Below are 19,280 nucleotides of genomic sequence, written 5' to 3' on the forward strand. Positions count from 1 at the left end.
GATTGGTGGGTGATGATTGGCTCACACATGTGCATTGCTATTTCTTCAACAAAGGATATCTAAAAAATGAAACAAATTAGATAATAGAAGTAAATTTGAATGTTGTTTAAAATTGTATTCTCTACCTGAATCATGAAAGAACATTTTGGGTTTAGTGTCCCTTTAAGTAACAGTTGTCAGTGATTTGTAGTGTGTACGTTAACATAATCTAATCAAGTCTGCAGTACACGTCGTTTCCGTTAGGTCTAGCAGGGCTTTAGTATCCCTCCTGGGAGGCCCAGATCAGTAACTGACTTCTTAATCATTCTAATTTGCCCGGTACCCCTTAGGGAGTATTGCTGCACACTATGTGCGCCATAGGGGGGTCACTATTTTTAGGGGTGGGTGAGGTCTCTATGTATAGTAAAGGTTAAGAAGTGTCAGTCATCTACTGTGTAAGGATATAATCTCCCTCCCTAAAACTACAGTTATCTACTATCATTGTGTCTTACAGAAGTAGTATCTCGGTCGGATGTGAGCTCTGGGAACTAGGTCTCGGGGAGTGTATTACTTACCCTCAGATAAACTGGGAGGTCTATAATGCCCTTCAGGGGGTCAGCTATAAGTCACAGGGTCTAGGTAGTGAAAGGCTGACTGGCTATCAATCCACATTTAACTGACTCGGGTCCTCAGAAAACAACATTCTAATCAACAGTTTAAACATTAACAACAATAGCTAGAAGAAGAAAATGAATTTAGTTTCTACTTAGGCTCTTATTCATCTGTCAGAATCTCATGTATTTCTATCTCTATATGAATATTATGACATTGGACTGGAACTGTTTGTATGGGAACATCATACTGAATAACAGCTAAAACATTATTTATAACAACTAGATGTGTCTGCAATCCGTCCCAAGTTTCCCCGCAACTCTAGCAAAGTCAGTCACATCAGACACTATAAAAACTTTGTTGAACTCGCCCGTCTTCATCTGTTAAACTAGAACTCTTCCTGCAGCTGCGTGGGTATTCCCCACAGAAATGTCTCACGTCCCCTGCTGAGGGACACAGCTTGTGGGCAGGTTCTCTATGTGGTCTCTGTGGAATGCAAGTCTCTGGGTTCCAGAGATTTCCTCAAGGTTGAAGCAGATCTTTGCGGGAGTGGTCTCTATACTGGGGCTGATACCCTCAAACCACTATCCGCGGCAGAACTTGAAGAGTGTCCTTCTTGATTCGGCGGGAGTAATTCCTACCTCTGGAGCAGTTCACGTGCTTGCTGTGGGGTGGAGGCCATGTATTGTTGACTGTCTCTTGTTATGAAGAGCCTCACTGGGAACCCCCACCTATATTTAAGGCCCATTTCTCTCAGTATCCTGGTGTATGGCTGAGAGGTCTGGGTAAATCTGTAGCTCAGCAAATTTGTCTGGCAGAACCTTGTTCTTAATTAGGGTTCTGAGGAGTTTTTCTCTGAACGTATAATAATAGTGGAGTTTGACTATTACATCTCTTGGTTTTCCTTTGTCAGCTGATCTGGGTTTGAGCGCGCTATGTGCTCTGTCGATGAGGGTTTCATTACCCAGAGCAGACCCCAGTATCGCTGTAAATAGGTCCTGCATGTAATTCTCTAGGTCTTGTGGCAGGACAGACTCTGGAATCCCCTTGATGTGGATGTTATTGCGGCGCGATCGATCCTCAAGATCCGCTAATTTCAATTCTAAGTCTGTGATTTGGCCGGCTAAATTCTGTGAATATCTTAGAAGGTTTGAGTGGTCTATTGTCAGATTCTCTTGTTTACGCTCTAGCGCTTCTGTATGCTCTCCAATTATGCCAATGTCTTTTTAAGTCAGCATGGGATCTATCAATTTTTTTTGACAGGGAGTCGTGATGAGGCTAGTAGAGATTTGATAGAGTCCATTAGGTTGTTGGAAAGGCTATCAGCTACTGGTAGATGAGAAATCTGTTGTGCCCATCTGGCTATCTGAGAGGCTCCCCGTGTCTGAACATTCATCGTCTGACCCCGTGCGAGCCATTCTAGATGGGCACTGAAAGTGGTCTACTACTGTTCTTTTGGGTGTGGTGTGAGCTTTTTGCTTATGAGCATGAGACATTGTGTTATAGGTGCAATCAATATGTCTTGCAATGAGTCTGTCTATTGTCCGAGAGAACCTGCTTGTTTCAAGTATGCTGCTTGAGGCGCATGGACTGGCGGGGGTACAGGCTTTTAGTTGTTGTTTACATGCTGTAGCGATCTAGCCTCTCTAGGGAGGAAGAGATGATTTCAATTTCAATAAACACCGGTTCTTCTTGCTAAGATGTGCCCTCTCTAGGCTCTATGGGAGTAGATTAATGGTTCTCCTTTCCTTGCGCTAGGCCTAGGATGGGACCAGATCAATTTCCCATCAGGGCCTCTGTGCATAATATGGTTATGGGATATGCTTGAAGTGACCAGCGGGGAGGGAGTAGGCTTTAGAGGGATCTGTTTGTCTCCCCAAATTCGGTCTCTGGAGACTAGAAGGTTGCTATTGCTGCCTTAATAATTATGGGAGGAGGGTCTGTTTGCAGTATATCTTGTATGGCTTTTATTATGATAGCCAATTAATGGACCTTGCAAGTGTCTCTTTAAAGGGACAGTCTAGTCAAAATTAAACTTTCATTATTCAGATAGGACATGTAATTTTAATCAACTTTCCAATTTACTTTTATCATCAAATTTGCTTTTTTTCTCTTAGTATTCTTAGTTAAAACTAAACCTAGGCAGACTTGTATGCTAATTTCTAAACCCTTGATGGCTGCCTCTTATCACATGCTTTTTAAACTCCTTTTCAACACAAAGAGACTAAAAGTACACGTGGGCCATATAGATAACACTGTGTACAGGCACAGGGGGTTATTTAAGATTAAGCACAAAACAATGCTAAACTTAAGACAATAGATAATAAACAGTCACAGTCGTGATCAGGGGGCTGGAAGAAGGTTCCTAGATACAAGGTAATCACAGGTAAAAAATGTATTTATATAACAGTGTTGGTTGTGCAAAACTGGGGAATGGGTAATAAAGGGATTATCTATCTTTTAATACAGTAACAATTATATGGTAGACTGTCCCTTTAATCCCATATCAAGCCTTTTCACCCCTTTCAGCTCTCAACTTTATAATATATCAGTAGGGCTGCGTGACACTCCTCCTGTTTATACTGACTTGCAACTATATAATGCTGCGTATGGGAAAGGAGTCTTAGATGCCCCCCACCTGAGTATTAGTCCGCCCCCACACTAATATGGGACACTGTCACCTGGCCTGATCAAGTCTCTTGTCTCCCAGTATATCTCGGGCGTCTGATTTAAATGTGAGCCTAATAGTGTGGCAGGATAACCGCTCACCTGAAATAAAGCCAAGACGGCAATTCGCGCCAAAGGTGAGCCGCTCAGATGTGTAGCTGTTCCGCCTTGAGGGAGTTCGGCCACTGAAGAGTACTGACTTCCAGGGGTTGCTGCTTCTAATGAGGCTTGTGGCAAGGTGTTTGGAAGAATGGGTCACGACTGACACTCTTCGTTCGCCACGTGGGGAGCGTGGATCTTGCCCCTGCTGGGTGCCTTCGTTTTAGTTGCGGCCTCGATAGGTGTTGCGGCTCCCGAGGGGCTCAAGGGATATCAGCTATGAGTTAGGTATTACGTCCCAGGGAAAAGGAAGCCCTGTACCTCTCTAAGTATGGGTGTACTTTTAGTACCAGGTATCTCTAATTTAGGCTGTGCTAACACTAATTTATGCTAAACTTGAAACGGAGCAGCAGTTATGGACGTCCGTTCAGCTTGCTGGCTAACTCTGCCCCCGGTGTCAAGTTTTTCAGTGCGCCTCACTTTGTTGTTATCTCTAAGGTGATAGCGGGTAACATTTCAGCAGTCTTACATCAAACAAAGCAATTAACATTTTCATCACTTGCTTCAAGGTGTAACAAAGCTTTTTAATTTTTTTGTCTATGTGGGAAGACCGCACTTGGTGAAAATGTCTTACCTTAGATGCAGTTCATTCCATTTTTTGTTCACTGCCTGCATTTTCCATTTGTGCTATGTATGGTTTTGCATGGATTGGAATTTCAAAATGCTGTTTGAGTGCCAGAGTGATTATTTAATGTGTCTGCACTTTGTGTTACTGGCTTCCTGTCCACCTATATGGAGTCTTGGCTCAGTGGTGAGTGTACTGAGTGATAACAATTTAAAAAGATTTATAGTTGGTGTGGTTAATTACTGTGTATGGGTATATTTTTTGAATACAGGTATACCCCGCTCATACAGCGGGTTAGGGACCGGAGCCCCGCTGGAAAGTGAAAACCGCCTTAAAGTGAGTCAAGGCATTTTTCACTTGTTTTTCACTTGCCAGTATGTTTAAAAGCTTAAAAACATGTTTGAACTAACATATATAGGTGTGCAATAGTGCTAAGTTTAGTCTAACACATTACACATATGCCTCCTTCATCTCATATGCCTATACCATACCATAAAACATAACCTAATGTACTCTACTGTACCTGTACTGTATGCCAGATCCTTATTTTATTTGTAGATCTGACACCATGCTATACAGTACTGTACAGTACTAAAGAACTGTAGGTTAGGTTTTATGGTATGCAATAGGCATATGAGATGGCGGCATATGAAATGCTTACCTGTACTATTTAAGGTAAGCACAAAGGTGCATATACTGGTGCCTGTACCTTTTAATGGACAAACAAATAGTGCTTGTAAAGAACTTTTGTGTACAGTACTAATGTACATTATATAAAGCACTTTCCAAATTATCCTCTGCAGTACAATACTGCACAGTTCTAGCAACCCCAACAGAGTCTTGCCAGCTCACGCTGTAATAAGATAGACTGCATGCAATTTTGTGCAATCTCCTGACTCGCGGTCAATGTTAAGCACCGTGCTGAGAACGACTTCCGGGTTTGTGGCGCCGCCGTATTAGCGGATCGTCGTAAAGCAGGGTATACCTGTACCACATTACTTTGAAATTTCTTGATTTACTTCTTTAACCTACGAGTTTATTGTGCATTTCCGAAACAACCCATATTTCTACAGTCAGTCATTAATTAAAACATTTGTCTGAAGTCAGATCATAGTAATGTTTTCTAACTGCATTCAATATTTGCAATTCAAACTTCACTTTCTTTAAGAGGACGGCTTAGCACTAAGTTATTCATTAATTGTAAGATTTTCAGGATTGATGATAGTGTATGTTTTAGAGTAGACAGTTACATTTAACAATGTTTTCTTCTGTTATGTGTGATCAGTCCACGGGTCATCATTACTTCTGGGATATAACTCCTCCCCAACAGGAAATGCAAGAGGATTCACCCAGCAGAGCTGCATATAGCTCCTCCCCTCTACGTCAGTCCCAGTCATTCTCTTGCACCCAACGACTAGATAGGATGTGTGAGAGGACTATGGTGATTATACTTAGTTTTTATGACTTCAATCAAAAGTTTGTTATTTTAAAATAGCACCGGAGCGTGTTATTACTTCTCTGGCAGAGTTTGAGGAAGAATCTGACAGAGATTTTTACTATGATTTTAACCGGAGTCGTTAAGATCATATTGCTGTTCTCGACCATCTGAGGGAGGTAAAGGCTTCAGATCAGGGGACAGCGGGCAGAGGAATCTGCATTGAGGTATGTGGCAGTTTTTATTTTCTGAATGGAATTGATGAGAAAAATCCTGCCATACCGTTAAAATGACATGTATGTATACACTTCAGTATTCTGGGGATGGTATTTCACCGGAACTACTCTGTTAAGGGTCACTAATCCTTTTAATAACTATTCTCATGTTAAACGTTTTTGCTGGAATGTAGAATCGTTTACATTGCTGAGGTACTGTGTGAATAAATATTTGGGCATTATTTTCCACTTGGCAGTTTTTTGCTTTAATTGTGACAGTTTCGTTTTCTCTTCACTGCTGTGTGGGAGAGGGAGGGGCCGTTTTTGGCGCTCTTTGCTACGCATCAAAAAATTCCAGTCAGTTACTTTTATATTTCCTACATGATCCGGTTCATCTCTGACAGATCTCAGGGGTCCTCAAGCTTCTTTGAAGGGAGGTAAATTCTCTCAGCAGAGCTGTGAGAATTCTTATAGTGACTGTGAATAAAAACGTTGTTTTGTATTCTTATGTACAAATTTAATTAGTGTTGTTTTACTAATGGGAACAAACCTTTGCTAAAAGTTGTGTTGTTTTAAAGTTTGATGCTATAACTGTTTTTCAGTTCATTATTTCAACTGTCATTTAATCGTTAGTACCTCTTTGAGGCACAGTACGTTTTTCTGCTAAAAAAGATTATAACCAAGTTGTAAGTTTTTTTGCTAGTGTGTTAAACATGTCTGACTCAGAGGAAGATATCTGTGTCATTTGTTCCAATGCCAAGGTGGAGCCCAATAGAAATTTATGTACTAACTGTATTGATGCTACTTTAAATAAAAGTCAATCTGTACAATGTGAACAAATTTCACCAAACAGCGAGGGGAGAGTTATGCCGACTAACTCGCCTCACGCGGCAGTACCTGCATCTCCCGCCCGGGAGGTGCGTGATATTTTGGCGCCTAGTACATCTGGGCGGCCATTACAGATAACATTACAAGATATGGCTACTGTTATGACTGAAGTTTTGTCTAAATTACCAGAACTAAGAGGCAAGCGTGATCACTCTGGGGTGAGAACAGAGTGCGCTGACAATGCTAGGGCCATGTCTGATACTGCGTCACAGCTCGCAGAGCATGAGGACGGAGAGCTTCATTCTGTGGGTGACGGTTCTGATCCAAACAGATTGGACTCAGATATTTCAAATTTTAAATTTAAATTGGAGAACCTCCGTGTACTACTAGGGGAGGTCTTAGCAGCTCTCAACGATTGTAACACCGTTGCAATACCAGAGAAACTGTGTAGGTTGGATAAATACTTTGCGGTACCGGCGAGTACTGACGTTTTTCCTATACCTAAGAGACTAACTGAAATTGTTACTAAGGAGTGGGATAGACCCGGTGTGCCGTTCTCACCCCCTCCAATATTTAGAAAGATGTTTCCAATAGACGCCACCACTCGGGACTTATGGCAAACGGTCCCCAAGGTGGAGGGAGCAGTTTCTACTTTAGCTAAGCGTACCACTATCCCGGTGGAGGATAGCTGTGCTTTCTCAGATCCAATGGATAAAAAATTAGAGGGTTACCTTAAGAAAATGTTTGTTCAACAAGGTTTTATATTACAACCCCTTGCATGTATCGCGCCGATTACGGCTGCGGCAGCATTTTGGATTGAGTCGCTTGAAGAGAACCTTAGTTCCTCTACGCTAGACGACATTACGGACAGGCTTAGAGTCCTTAAACTAGCTAATTCTTTCATTTCGGAGGCCGTAGTACATTTAACCAAACTTACGGCTAAGAACTCAGGATTCGCCATACAGGCACGCAGGGCGCTGTGGCTAAAATCCTGGTCAGCTGATGTTACTTCTAAGTCCAAATTACTTAATATACCTTTCAAGGGGCAGTCCTTATTCGGGCCCGGTTTGAAAGAAATTATCGCTGACATTACAGGAGGTAAGGGCCACGCCCTACCTCAAGACAAGGCCAAAGCTAAGGCTAGACAGTCTAATTTTCGTCCCTTTCGGAATTTCAAAACAGGAGCAGCATCAACCTCCACTGCACCAAAACAGGAAGGAGCTGTTGCCCGTTACAGGCAAGGCTGGAAGCCTAACCAGTCCTGGAACAAGAGCAAGCAGGCCAGGAAACCTGCTGCTGCCCCAAAGACAGCATGAACCGAGAGCCCCCGATCCGGGACCGGATCTAGTGGGGGGCAGACTCTCTCTCTTCGCCCAGGCCTGGGCAAGAGATGTTCAGGATCCCTGGGCACTAGAGATCATATCTCAGGGATACCCTCTAGACTTCAAATTATCTCCCCCAAGAGGGAGATTTCATCTGTCAAGGTTGTCAACAAACCAGATAAAGAAAGAAGCGTTTCTACGCTGCGTACAAGATCTGTTAACAATGGGAGTGATCCATCCGGTTCCGCGGTCGGAACAAGGACAAGGGTTCTACTCAAACCTGTTCGTGGTTCCCAAAAAAGAGGGAACTTTCAGGCCAATCTTAGATTTAAAGATTCTAAACAAATTCCTAAGAGTTCCATCGTTCAAAATGGAAACTATTCGGACAATTCTACCCATGATCCAAGAGGGTCAGTACATGACCACAGTGGATTTAAAGGATGCTTACCTTCACATACCGATCCACAAGGATCATCACCGGTATCTAAGGTTTGCCTTCTTAGACAGGCACTACCAGTTTGTAGCTCTTCCATTCGGATTGGCTACGGCTCCAAGAATCTTCACAAAGGTTCTGGGTGCCCTTCTGGCGGTACTAAGGCCGCGAGGGATTTCGGTAGCTCCATACCTAGACGACATTCTAATACAAGCTTCAAGCTTTCAAACTGCCAAGTCTCATACAGAGTTAGTTCTGGCATTTCTAAGGTCGCATGGATGGAAAGTGAACGAAAAGAAGAGTTCTCTTTTTCCTCTCACAAGAGTTCCATTCTTGGGGACTCTTATAGATTCTGTAGAAATGAAGATTTACCTGACAGAGGACAGGTTAACAAAGCTTCAAAATGCATGCCGTGCCCTTCATTCCATTCAACACCCGTCAGTAGCTCAATGTATGGAGGTGATCGGCTTAATGGTAGCGGCAATGGACATAGTACCTTTTGCACGCCTACACCTCAGACCTCTGCAATTATGCATGCTAAGTCAGTGGAATGGGGATTACTCAGATTTGTCCCCTACTCTGAATCTGAATCAAGAGACCAGAAATTCTCTTCTATGGTGGCTTCATCGGCCACACCTGTCCAGGGGGATGCCATTCAGCAGGCCAGACTGGACAATTGTAACAACAGACGCCAGCCTACTAGGTTGGGGCGCTGTCTGGAATTCTCTGAAGGCTCAGGGACTATGGAATCAGGAGGAGAGTCTCCTTCCAATAAACATTCTGGAATTGAGAGCAGTTCTCAATGCCCTTCTGGCTTGGCCCCAATTAACAACTCGGGGGTTCATCAGGTTTCAGTCGGACAACATCACGACTGTAGCTTACATCAACCATCAGGGAGGGACAAGAAGCTCCCTAGCAATGGTGGAAGTATCAAAGATAATTCGCTGGGCAGAGTCACACTCTTGCCACCTGTCAGCAATCCACATCCCGGGAGTGGAGAACTGGGAGGCGGATTTCTTGAGTCGCCAGACTTTTCATCCGGGGGAGTGGGAACTTCATCCGGAGGTCTTTGCCCAAATACTTCGACGTTGGGGCAAACCAGAGATAGATCTCATGGCGTCTCGCCAGAACGCCAAACTTCCTCGCTACGGGTCCAGATCCAGGGATCCGGGAGCGGTTCTGATAGATGCTTTGACAGCACCTTGGAAATTCGGGATGGCTTATGTGTTTCCACCCTTCCCGCTGCTTCCTCGATTGATTGCCAAAATCAAACAGGAAAGAGCATCAGTGATTCTAATAGCGCCTGCATGGCCACGCAGGACTTGGTATGCAGATCTAGTGGACATGTCATCCTGTCCGCCTTGGTCTCTACCTCTAAGACAGGACCTTCTGATACAGGGTCCATTCAAACATCAAAATCTAACTTCTCTGAAGCTGACTGCTTGGAAATTGAACGCTTGATTTTATCAAAACGTGGTTTTTCTGAGTCGGTTATTGATACCCTGATACAGGCTAGGAAGCCTGTTACCAGAAAGATTTACCATAAAATATGGCGTAAATACCTATACTGGTGCGAATCCAAACGTTACTCCTGGAGTAAGGTTAGGATCCCTAGGATATTGTCTTTTCTACAAGAAGGGTTAGAAAAGGGTTTATCAGCTAGTTCATTAAAGGGACAGATTTCAGCTCTGTCCATCTTGTTACACAGGCGTCTGTCAGAAAATCCAGACGTCCAGGCCTTTTGTCAGGCTTTAGCTAGGATCAAGCCTGTGTTTAAAGCTGTTGCTCCGCCATGGAGTTTAAACTTAGTTCTTAACGTTTTACAGGGTGTTCCGTTTGAACCCCTTCATTCCATTGATATAAAATTGTTATCTTGGAAAGTTCTGTTTTTAATGGCTATTTCCTCGGCTCGAAGAGTCTCTGAGTTATCAGCCTTACATTGTGATTCTCCTTATCTGATTTTTCACTCAGACAAGGTAGTTCTGCGTACTAAACCTGGGTTCTTACCTAAGGTAGTCACTAACAAGAATATCAATCAAGAGATTGTTGTTCCATCCTTGTGTCCAAATCCTTCTTCAAAGAAGGAACGTCTTCTACACAATCTGGATGTAGTTCGTGCCCTCAAGTTCTACTTGCAGGCAACTAAAGATTTTCGCCAAACTTCTTCCCTGTTTGTCGTTTATTCTGGACAGAGGAGAGGTCAAAAAGCTTCTGCTACCTCTCTCTCTTGTTGGCTTCGTAGCATAATACGTTTAGCCTATGAGACTGCTGGACAGCAGCCTCCTGAAAGAATTACAGCTCACTCCACTAGAGCTGTGGCTTCCACTTGGGCCTTTAAGAATGAGGCCTCTGTTGAACAGATTTGCAAGGCTGCAACTTGGTCTTCGCTTCATACTTTTTCCAAATTTTACAAATTTGACACTTTTGCTTCTTCGGAGGCTATTTTTGGGAGAAAGGTTCTTCAGGCAGTGGTTCCTTCTGTATAATGAGCCTGCCTATCCCTCCCGTCATCCGTGTACTTTTGCTTTGGTATTGGTATCCCAGAAGTAATGATGACCCGTGGACTGATCACACATAACAGAAGAAAACATAATTTATGCTTACCTGATAAATTCCTTTCTTCTGTTGTGTGATCAGTCCACGGCCCGCCCTGTTTTTGAGGCAGGTAAATATCTTTTAAATTATACTCCAGTCACCACTTCACCCTTGGTTACTCCTTTCTCGTTGATTCTTGGTCGAATGACTGGGACTGACGTAGAGGGGAGGAGCTATATGCAGCTCTGCTGGGTGAATCCTCTTGCATTTCCTGTTGGGGAGGAGTTATATCCCAGAAGTAATGATGACCCGTGGACTGATCACACAACAGAAGAAAGGAATTTATCAGGTAAGCATAAATTATGTTTTTTCCATATTTTTTTTTTATTGGTCTGTATCATCTGTGTATGTTTGATTACATAAAGTACAGAAATGGCTTACAAATGTTTTATAATTCTATTATAGGTTATCTACAGGACAGATATATACTTAAAGCAAGTTCTGTCCCAGGCATCAGAATCTGTTTGCAAGTGGGTCATCCAAGTGAAGAAGATGAAAGCCATTTATCACATTTTAAACTTATGTAGTTTTGATGTTACCAACAAATGCCTGATTGCTGAGGTCTGGTGTCCTGTTGCTGATCTCCAGAACGTAAGAGGAGGGCTTGTAGAAGGCTCGGTATGTTCACTCCTTCCTGGGATGATTAGATTTACTATAATCAAGAAGCAATTCAATTCTCACTATAATATGCAAGTTCCTGGTAATCTCTTGATTTCTGATTTCACTTAAGAATTCTGTAATTAAAAATGTAATCTCATTTCTTTAGAGGAAAAGTGGCGCCTCTGTCCCCTCATTTTTAAATGTGATACAGACCAATGAGGTCCCACCAACGTTAATCCGCACAAACAAATTTACTGCAGGATTTCAAAATATTGTGGATTCTTATGGAGTGGCAAGCTATAGAGAAGTAAATCCAGGTCCGTTATTTAGGTAATGATAATATTTTGTTTGAAAAATGACCCACACATTAACAAAATCATGTATGCTAATATTTCAGCTCCATACACTATTATCACCTTCCCTTTCCTGTTTGCTGTAATGTTTGGAGATTTTGGTCATGGGTTATTGATGTCCTTGTTCGCTCTCTGGATGGTCCTTTATGAAAACACCCCAAGATTCCAGCGATCAAAAGATGAGGTAGGAAAAAATATTTAAGCTGCAGCTTTTTGAGGTTTTCATACATATGTACTGCTATTATTGGCTAAATTGTCTGGAGTCGTATGAAATGCTCTATTTTTCTTATGAAGTTGAAAGACGCTTGATCCAGCTGTTGACCATTTCATTAAACTTTCTTTAAAAATTAAATAAACAAATAAATCAATATAAAGACAGACGTGTATTTGTTTCCGGATGAGCTGGAAAAAAAAATTGTTTTCCATACTTGTTGTATTTGTCATAAATTAAGGCCTTTTTAACGAAAAAAGAAAGAACAAAAAAAAACAACTCATCAATGGTATTCATGAGAGAAAAAAGTTAGTTGAGTTATTCATGCAGTTAAAGCCGTTACTCTAAAAGTGGAAAATCCTTCTCTGAAGGTGGGAAAAGCTTAAAAAGTTTACATTTACACTGTTCAAAAATGATTTAGCAAAGTCTTCTTGTTAGCTGATTGATTCTAGTGTCAGACAATACGTATGTATAGTCAGATGATGGTTTTTAACCAGTTCTGACCCCATAAAAAAAGAATAAATAAAAAAATATTTTTTATATGCTGCTGCTGGCTTGTACCAGTAGCACAAGCTACTAGTTTAAGCTCCTATACAGCTGTTCCTCTTCTGTCCTGAAGATTAACAAATTCTGAGCAACCACATTAATGAATATAAGACTATTTTCTCTTGTTAGGTGTATCCAGTCCACGGATCATCCATTACTTGTGGGATATTCTCCTTCCCAACAGGAAGTTGCAAGAGGATCACCCACAGCAGAGCTGCTATATAGCTCCTCCCCTAACTGCCATACCCAGTCATTCTCTTGCAAGCTCTCAACATAGCTGGAGGTAGTTAGAGGAAAGTGGTAAAATATAGTTAGTTTTTTCTTCAATCAAAAGTTTATTGTTTTAAATGGTACCGGAGTGTACTATTTTATCTCAGGCAGCATTTAGAAGAAGAATCTGCCTGCGTTTTTCTATGATCTTGGCAGAAGTAACTAAGATCCACTGCCGTTCTCACATATGTCTGAGGAGTGAGGTAACTTCAGAGGGAGAATGGCGTGCAGGGTATCCTGCAATAAGGTATGTGCAGTTAAGTTTTTCTAGGGATGGAATTTGCTAGAAAATACTGCTGATACCGGATTAATGTAAGTTAAAGCCTAAATACAGTGATTTAATAGCGACTAGTATCAGGCTTGCTATCAGACTCTGATTAATGTGCAATATAAAACGTTTGCTGGCATGTTTAATCGTTTTTATATATGCTTTGGTGATAAAACTTATTGGGGCCTAGTTTTTTCCACATGGCTGGCTTTATTTCTCCAACATAGGTGTGTCCAGTCCACGGCGTCATCCTTACTTGTGGGATATTCTCTTCCCCAACAGGAAATGGCAAAGAGTCCCAGCAAAGCTGGTCACATGATCCCTCCTAGGCTCCGCCTACCCCAGTCATTCTCTTTGCCGTTGCACAGGCAACATCTCCACGGAGATGGTTAAGAGTTTTTTGGTGTTTAAATGTAGTTTTTATTCTTCAATCAAGTGTTTGTTATTTTAAAATAGTGCTGGTATGTACTATTTACTCTGAAACAGAAAAGAGATGAAGATTTCTGTTTGTAAGAGGAAGATGATTTTAGCAGACGTTACTAAAATCGATTGCTGTTTCCACACAGGACTGTTGAGATGAAGTAACTTCAGTTGGGGGAAACAGTTGGCAGACTTTTCTGCTTGAGGTATGACTGGCCATATTTTTAACAAGACTATGTAATGCTGGAAGGCTGTCATTTCCCCTTATGGGGACCGGTAAGCCATTTTCTTAGATTAAGTAAAAGAATAAAGGGCTTCATAAGGGCTTAAAAAACTGGTAGACATTTTTCTGGGCTAAAACGATTACTTTGCTAAGCATAATTTGCAGATTCTAACTCTTAATAGTTATTATAATCTTGGGGATTGTCTAGAAAAACGGCAGGCACTGTATTGGACACCTTTTTCAGATGGGGGCCTTTTCTAGTTATAGACAGAGCCTCATTTTCGCGCCACTAATGCGCAGTTGTTTTTGGAGAGCAAGGCATGCAGATGCATGTGTGAGGAGCTAAGAACCACTGAAAAAGCTTATAGAAGGCGTCATTTGGTATCGTATTCCCCTCTGGGCTTGGTTGGGTCTCAGCAAAGCAGATAGCTGGGACTGTATAGGGGTTAAATGTAAAAACGGCTCCGGTTCCGTTAATTTAAGGGTTAAAGCTTTGAAATTTGGTGTGCAATACTTTTAAGGCTTTAAGACACTGTGGTGAAATTTTGGTGAATTTTGAACAATTCCTTCATACTTTTTCACATATTCAGTAATAAAGTGTGTTCAGTTTGAAATTTAAAGTGACAGTAACGGTTTTATTTTAAAACGTTTTTTTTGTGCTTTGTTGACAAGTTTAAGCCTGTTTAACATGTCTGTACCATCAGATAAGCTATGTTCTATATGTATGAAAACCAAGGTTTCTCCCCATTTAAATTTATGTGATAATTGTGCCATAGTGTCCAAACAAAGTAGGGACAATGATGCCACAGATAATGATATTGCCCAAGATGATTCCTCAAATGAGTAAGCATGATACTACATCATCCCCTTCTGTGTCTACACCAGTTTTGCCCACACAAGAGGCCCCTAGTACATCTAGTGCGCCAATTCTTATTACCATGCAACAATTAACGGCTGTAATGGATAACTCTATAGCAAACATTTTATCCAAAATGCCTACTTATCAGAGAAAGCGCGATTGCTCTGTTTTAAACACTGAAGAGTAAGAGGACGCTGATGATAACTGTTCTGACATACCCTCACACCAATCTGAAGGGGCCAGGAGGGAGGTTTTGTCTGAGGGAGAAATTTCAGATTCAGGAAAAATTTCTCAACAAGCTGAACCTGATGTTGTAACATTTAAATTTAAATTAGAACATCTCCGCGCACTGCTTAAGGAGGTATTATCTACTCTGGATGATTGACAATTTGGTCATTCCAGAGAAATTATGTAAGATGGACAAGTTCCTAGAGGTTCCGGTGCCCCCCGACGCCTTTCCTATACCCAAGCGGGTGGCGGACATAGTAAATAAGGAGTGGGAAAGGCCCGGCATACCTTTTGTTCCCCCCCCTATATTTAAGAAATTATTTCCTATAGTCGACCCCAGAAAGGACTTATGGCAGACAGTCCCCAAGGTCGAGGGGGCGGTTTCTACTCTAAACAAACGCACTACTATTCCTATCGAGGATAGTTGTGCTTTCAAAGATCCTATGGATAAAAAATTAGAGGGTTTGCTAAAAAAGATGTTTGTTCAGCAAGGTTACCTTCTACAACCAATTTCATGCATTGTTCCTGTCACTACGGCAGCGTGTTTCTGGTTCGAGGAACTAGAAAAGTCGCTCAATAAAGAATCTTCGTATGAGGAGGTTATGGACAGAGTTCAAGCACTTAAATTGGCTAACTCTTTTATTTTAGATGCCGCTTTGCAATTAGCTAGATTAGCGGCGAAAAATTCAGGGTTTGCTATCGAGGCGTGCAGAGCGCTTTGGCTAAAGTCTTGGTCAGCGGATGTGTCTTCCAAGACAAAATTGCTTAACATCCCTTTCAAGGGTAAAACACTATTTGGGCCTGATTTGAAAGAGATTATTTCAGACATCACCGGGGGAAAGGGCCACGCCCTCCCTCAGGATAGGTCTTTTAAGGCTAAAAATAAGCCTAATTTTCGTCCCTTTCGCAGAAACGGACCAGCCTCTAACTCTACATCCTCTAAGCAAGAGGGTAATACTTCACAACCCAAACCAGCCTGGAGACCGATGCAAGGCTGGAACAAGGGTAAGCAGGCCAAGAAGCCTACCACTGCTACTAAAACAGCATGAAGGGATGGCCCCCGATCCGGGACCGGATCTGGTGGGGGGCAGACTTTCTCTCTTTGCTCAGGCTTGGGCAAGAGATGTTCAGGATCCTTGGGCGCTAGAAATAGTTTCTCAAGGTTATCTCCTGGAATTCAAGGAACTACCCCAAAGGGGAAGGTTCCACAGGTCTCAATTATCTTCAAACCACATAAAAAGACAGGCATTCTTACATTGTGTAGAACACCTGTTAAAGATGGGAGTGATTCATCCAGTTCCAATAAGAGAACAAGGGATGGGTTTTTATTCCAACCTGTTCATAGTTCCCAAAAAAGAGGGAACATTCAGACCAATTTTAGATCTCAAGATCCTAAACAAATTTCTCAGGGTTCCATCGTTCAAAATGGAAACCATTCGAACGATTCTTCCCACCATCCAGGAAGGTCAATTTATGACCACCGTGGATTTAAAGGATGCGTACCTACATATTCCTATCCACAAGGAACATCATCAGTTCCTAAGGTTCGCTTTTCTGGACAAGCATTACCAGTTTGTGGCACTTCCATTCGGATTAGCCACTGCTCCGAGAATTTTCACAAAGGTACTAGGGTCCCTTCTAGCGGTTCTAAGACCAAGGGGCTTTGCGGTAGTACCTTACTTGGACGACATCCTGATTCATGCGTCGTCTCTGTCAAAAGCAAAGGCTCATACGGACATCGTCCTAGCCTTTCTCAGATCTCACGGATGGAAGGTGAACAAAGAAAAGAGTTCTCTGTCCCCGTCAACAAGAGTTCCCTTCTTGGGAACGATAATAGATTCCTTAGAAATGAGGATTTTTCTGACAGAGGTCAGAAAATCAAAGATTCTAAGCTCTTGTCAAGTTCTTCATTCTGTTCTTCGTCCTTCCATAGCGCAGTGCATGGAAGTAATAGGATTGATGGTTGCTGCAATGGACATAGTTCCTTTTGCACGAATTCATCTAAGACCATTACAACTGTGCATGCTCAGACAGTGGAATGGGGATTATACAGACTTGTCTCTGACGATTCAAGTAGATCAAAAGACCAGAGATTCACTCTGTTGGTGGCTGACCCTGGACAATCTGTCACAGGGAATGAGCTTCCGCAGACCAGAGTGGGTCATTGTCACGACCGACGCCAGCCTGGTGGGCTGGGGCGCGGTCTGGGAACCCCTGAAAGCTCAGGGTCTATGGTCTCGGGAAGAATCTCTTCTCCCGATAAACATTCTGGAATTGAGAGCGATATTCAATGCTCTCAAAGCTTGGCCTCAACTAGCAAAGGTCAAATTCATAAGGTTTCAATCAGACAACATGACGACTGTTGCATATATCAATCATCAGGGGGGAACAAGGAGTTCCCTGGCGATGGAAGAAGTGACCAAAATAATTCATTGGGCGGAGGATCACTCCTGCCACTTGTCTGCAATCCACATCCCAGGAGTGGAAAATTGGGAAGCGGATTTTCTGAGTCGTCAGACATTCCATCCGGGGGAGTGGGAACTCCATCCGGAAATCTTTGCCCAAATAACTCAATTATGGGGCATTCCAGACATGGATCTGATGGCGTCTCGTCAGAACTTCAAGGTTCCTTGCTACGGGTCCAGATCCAGGGATCCCAAGGCGACTCTAGTGGATGCACTAGTAGCGCCTTGGACCTTCAACCTAGCTTATGTGTTCCCACCATTTCCTCTCATTCCCAGGCTGGTAGCCAGGATCAATCAGGAGAGGGCTTCGGTAATCTTGATAGCTCCTGCGTGGCCACGCAGGACTTGGTATGCAGACCTGGTGAATATGTCATCGGCTCCACCATGGAAGCTACCTTTGAGACAGGATCTTCTTGTTCAAGGTCCATTCGAACATCCGAATCTGGCTTCCCTCCAACTGACGGCTTGGAGATTGAACGCTTAATTTTATCAAAGCGTGGGTTTTCAGATTCTGTAATAGATACTCTGATTCAGGCTAGAAAGCCTGTAACTAGAAAAATTTACCATAAAATATGGAAAAAATATATCTATTGGTGTGAATCTAAAGGATTCCCTTGGAACAAGATAAAAATTCCTAAGATTCTTTCCTTTCTACAAGAAGGTTTGGAGAAAGGATTATCTGCAAGTTCTCTGAAGGGACAGATCTCTGCTTTATCTGTTTTACTTCACAAAAGACTGGCAGCTGTGCCAGATGTTCAAGCATTTGTTCAGGCTCTGGTTAGGATCAAGCCTGTTTACAGACCTTTGACTCCTCCCTGGAGTCTAAATTTAGTTCTTTCAGTTCTTCAAGGGGTTCCGTTTGAACCCTTACATTCCGTAGATATTAAGTTATCTTGGAAAGTTTTGTTTTTGGTTGCAATTTCTTCTGCTAGAAGAGTTTCAGAGTTATCTGCTCTGCAGTGTTCTCCTCCTTATCTGGTGTTCCACGCAGATAAGGTGGTTTTGCGTACTAAGCCTGGTTTTCTTCCTAAAGTTGTTTCTAACAAAAATATTAACCAGGAGATAGTTGTTCCTTTTTTGTGTCCGAATCCAGCTTCAAAGATGGAACGTTTGTTACACAATTTGGACGTAGTCCGTGCTCTAAAGTTCTATTTAGAGGCTACTAAAGATTTCAGACAAACATCTTCCTTGTTTTTGGTTTATTCTGGTAAAAGGAGAGGTCAAAAAGCGATTTCTACCTCTCTTTCCTTTTGGCTTAAAAGCATTATCCGATTGGCTTATGAGACTGCCGGACGGCAGCCTCCTGAAAGAATCACAGCTCACTCTACTAGGGCTGTGGCTTCCACATGGGCCTTCAAGAACGAGGCTTCTGTTGATCAGATATGTAAGGCAGCGACTTGGTCTTCACTGCACACTTTTGCCAAATTTTACAAATTTGATACTTTTGCTTCTTCGTAGGCTATTTTTGGGAGAAAGGTTTTGCAAACTGTGGTGCCTTCCGTTTAGGTGACCTGATTTGCTCCCTCCCTTCATCCGTGTCCTAAAGCTTTGGTATTGGTTCCCACAAGTAAGGATGACGCCGTGGACCGGACACACCTATGTTGGAGAAAACAGAATTTATGCTTACCTGATAAATTACTTTCTCCAACGGTGTGTCCGGTCCACGGCCCGCCCTGGTTTTTTTAATCAGGTCTGATGAATTATTTTCTCTAACTACAGTCACCACGGTATCATATGATTTCTCCTATGCATATTTCCTCCTGTCCGTCGGTCGAATGACTGGGGTAGGCGGAGCCTAGGAGGGATTATGTGACCAGCTTTGCTGGGACTCTTTGCCATTTCCTGTTGGGGAAGAGAATATCCCACAAGTAAGGATGACGCCGTGGACCGGACACACCGTTGGAGAAAGTAATTTATCAGGTAAGCATAAATTCTGTTTTTTGCCTAGAAACAGTTTCCTGAGGCTTTCCACTGTTATAGTATAAAAGTTACAGTTGGTGCAGTTAAAATTACAAACTGTGACATTC

At 42.4% G+C, this 19,280-nt stretch overlaps 1 protein-coding gene across 1 annotated transcript in view; it reads left to right on the forward strand.

Moving 5' to 3' along the window:
* Nucleotides 1-19,280, forward strand: part of ATP6V0A2 (ATPase H+ transporting V0 subunit a2) — a 236,702-nt gene that overhangs the window by 59,800 nt on the left and 157,622 nt on the right. The window contains exons 9-11 of the mRNA XM_053701819.1: nt 11,216-11,428; nt 11,577-11,727; nt 11,808-11,947. Coding sequence (XP_053557794.1) covers nt 11,216-11,428; nt 11,577-11,727; nt 11,808-11,947 — 504 coding nt within the window. The remainder of the gene's footprint in view (nt 1-11,215; nt 11,429-11,576; nt 11,728-11,807; nt 11,948-19,280) is intronic.

Source organism: Bombina bombina, chromosome 2, assembly GCF_027579735.1.
Source record: "Bombina bombina isolate aBomBom1 chromosome 2, aBomBom1.pri, whole genome shotgun sequence".
Lineage (NCBI taxonomy): Eukaryota > Metazoa > Chordata > Amphibia > Anura > Bombinatoridae > Bombina > Bombina bombina.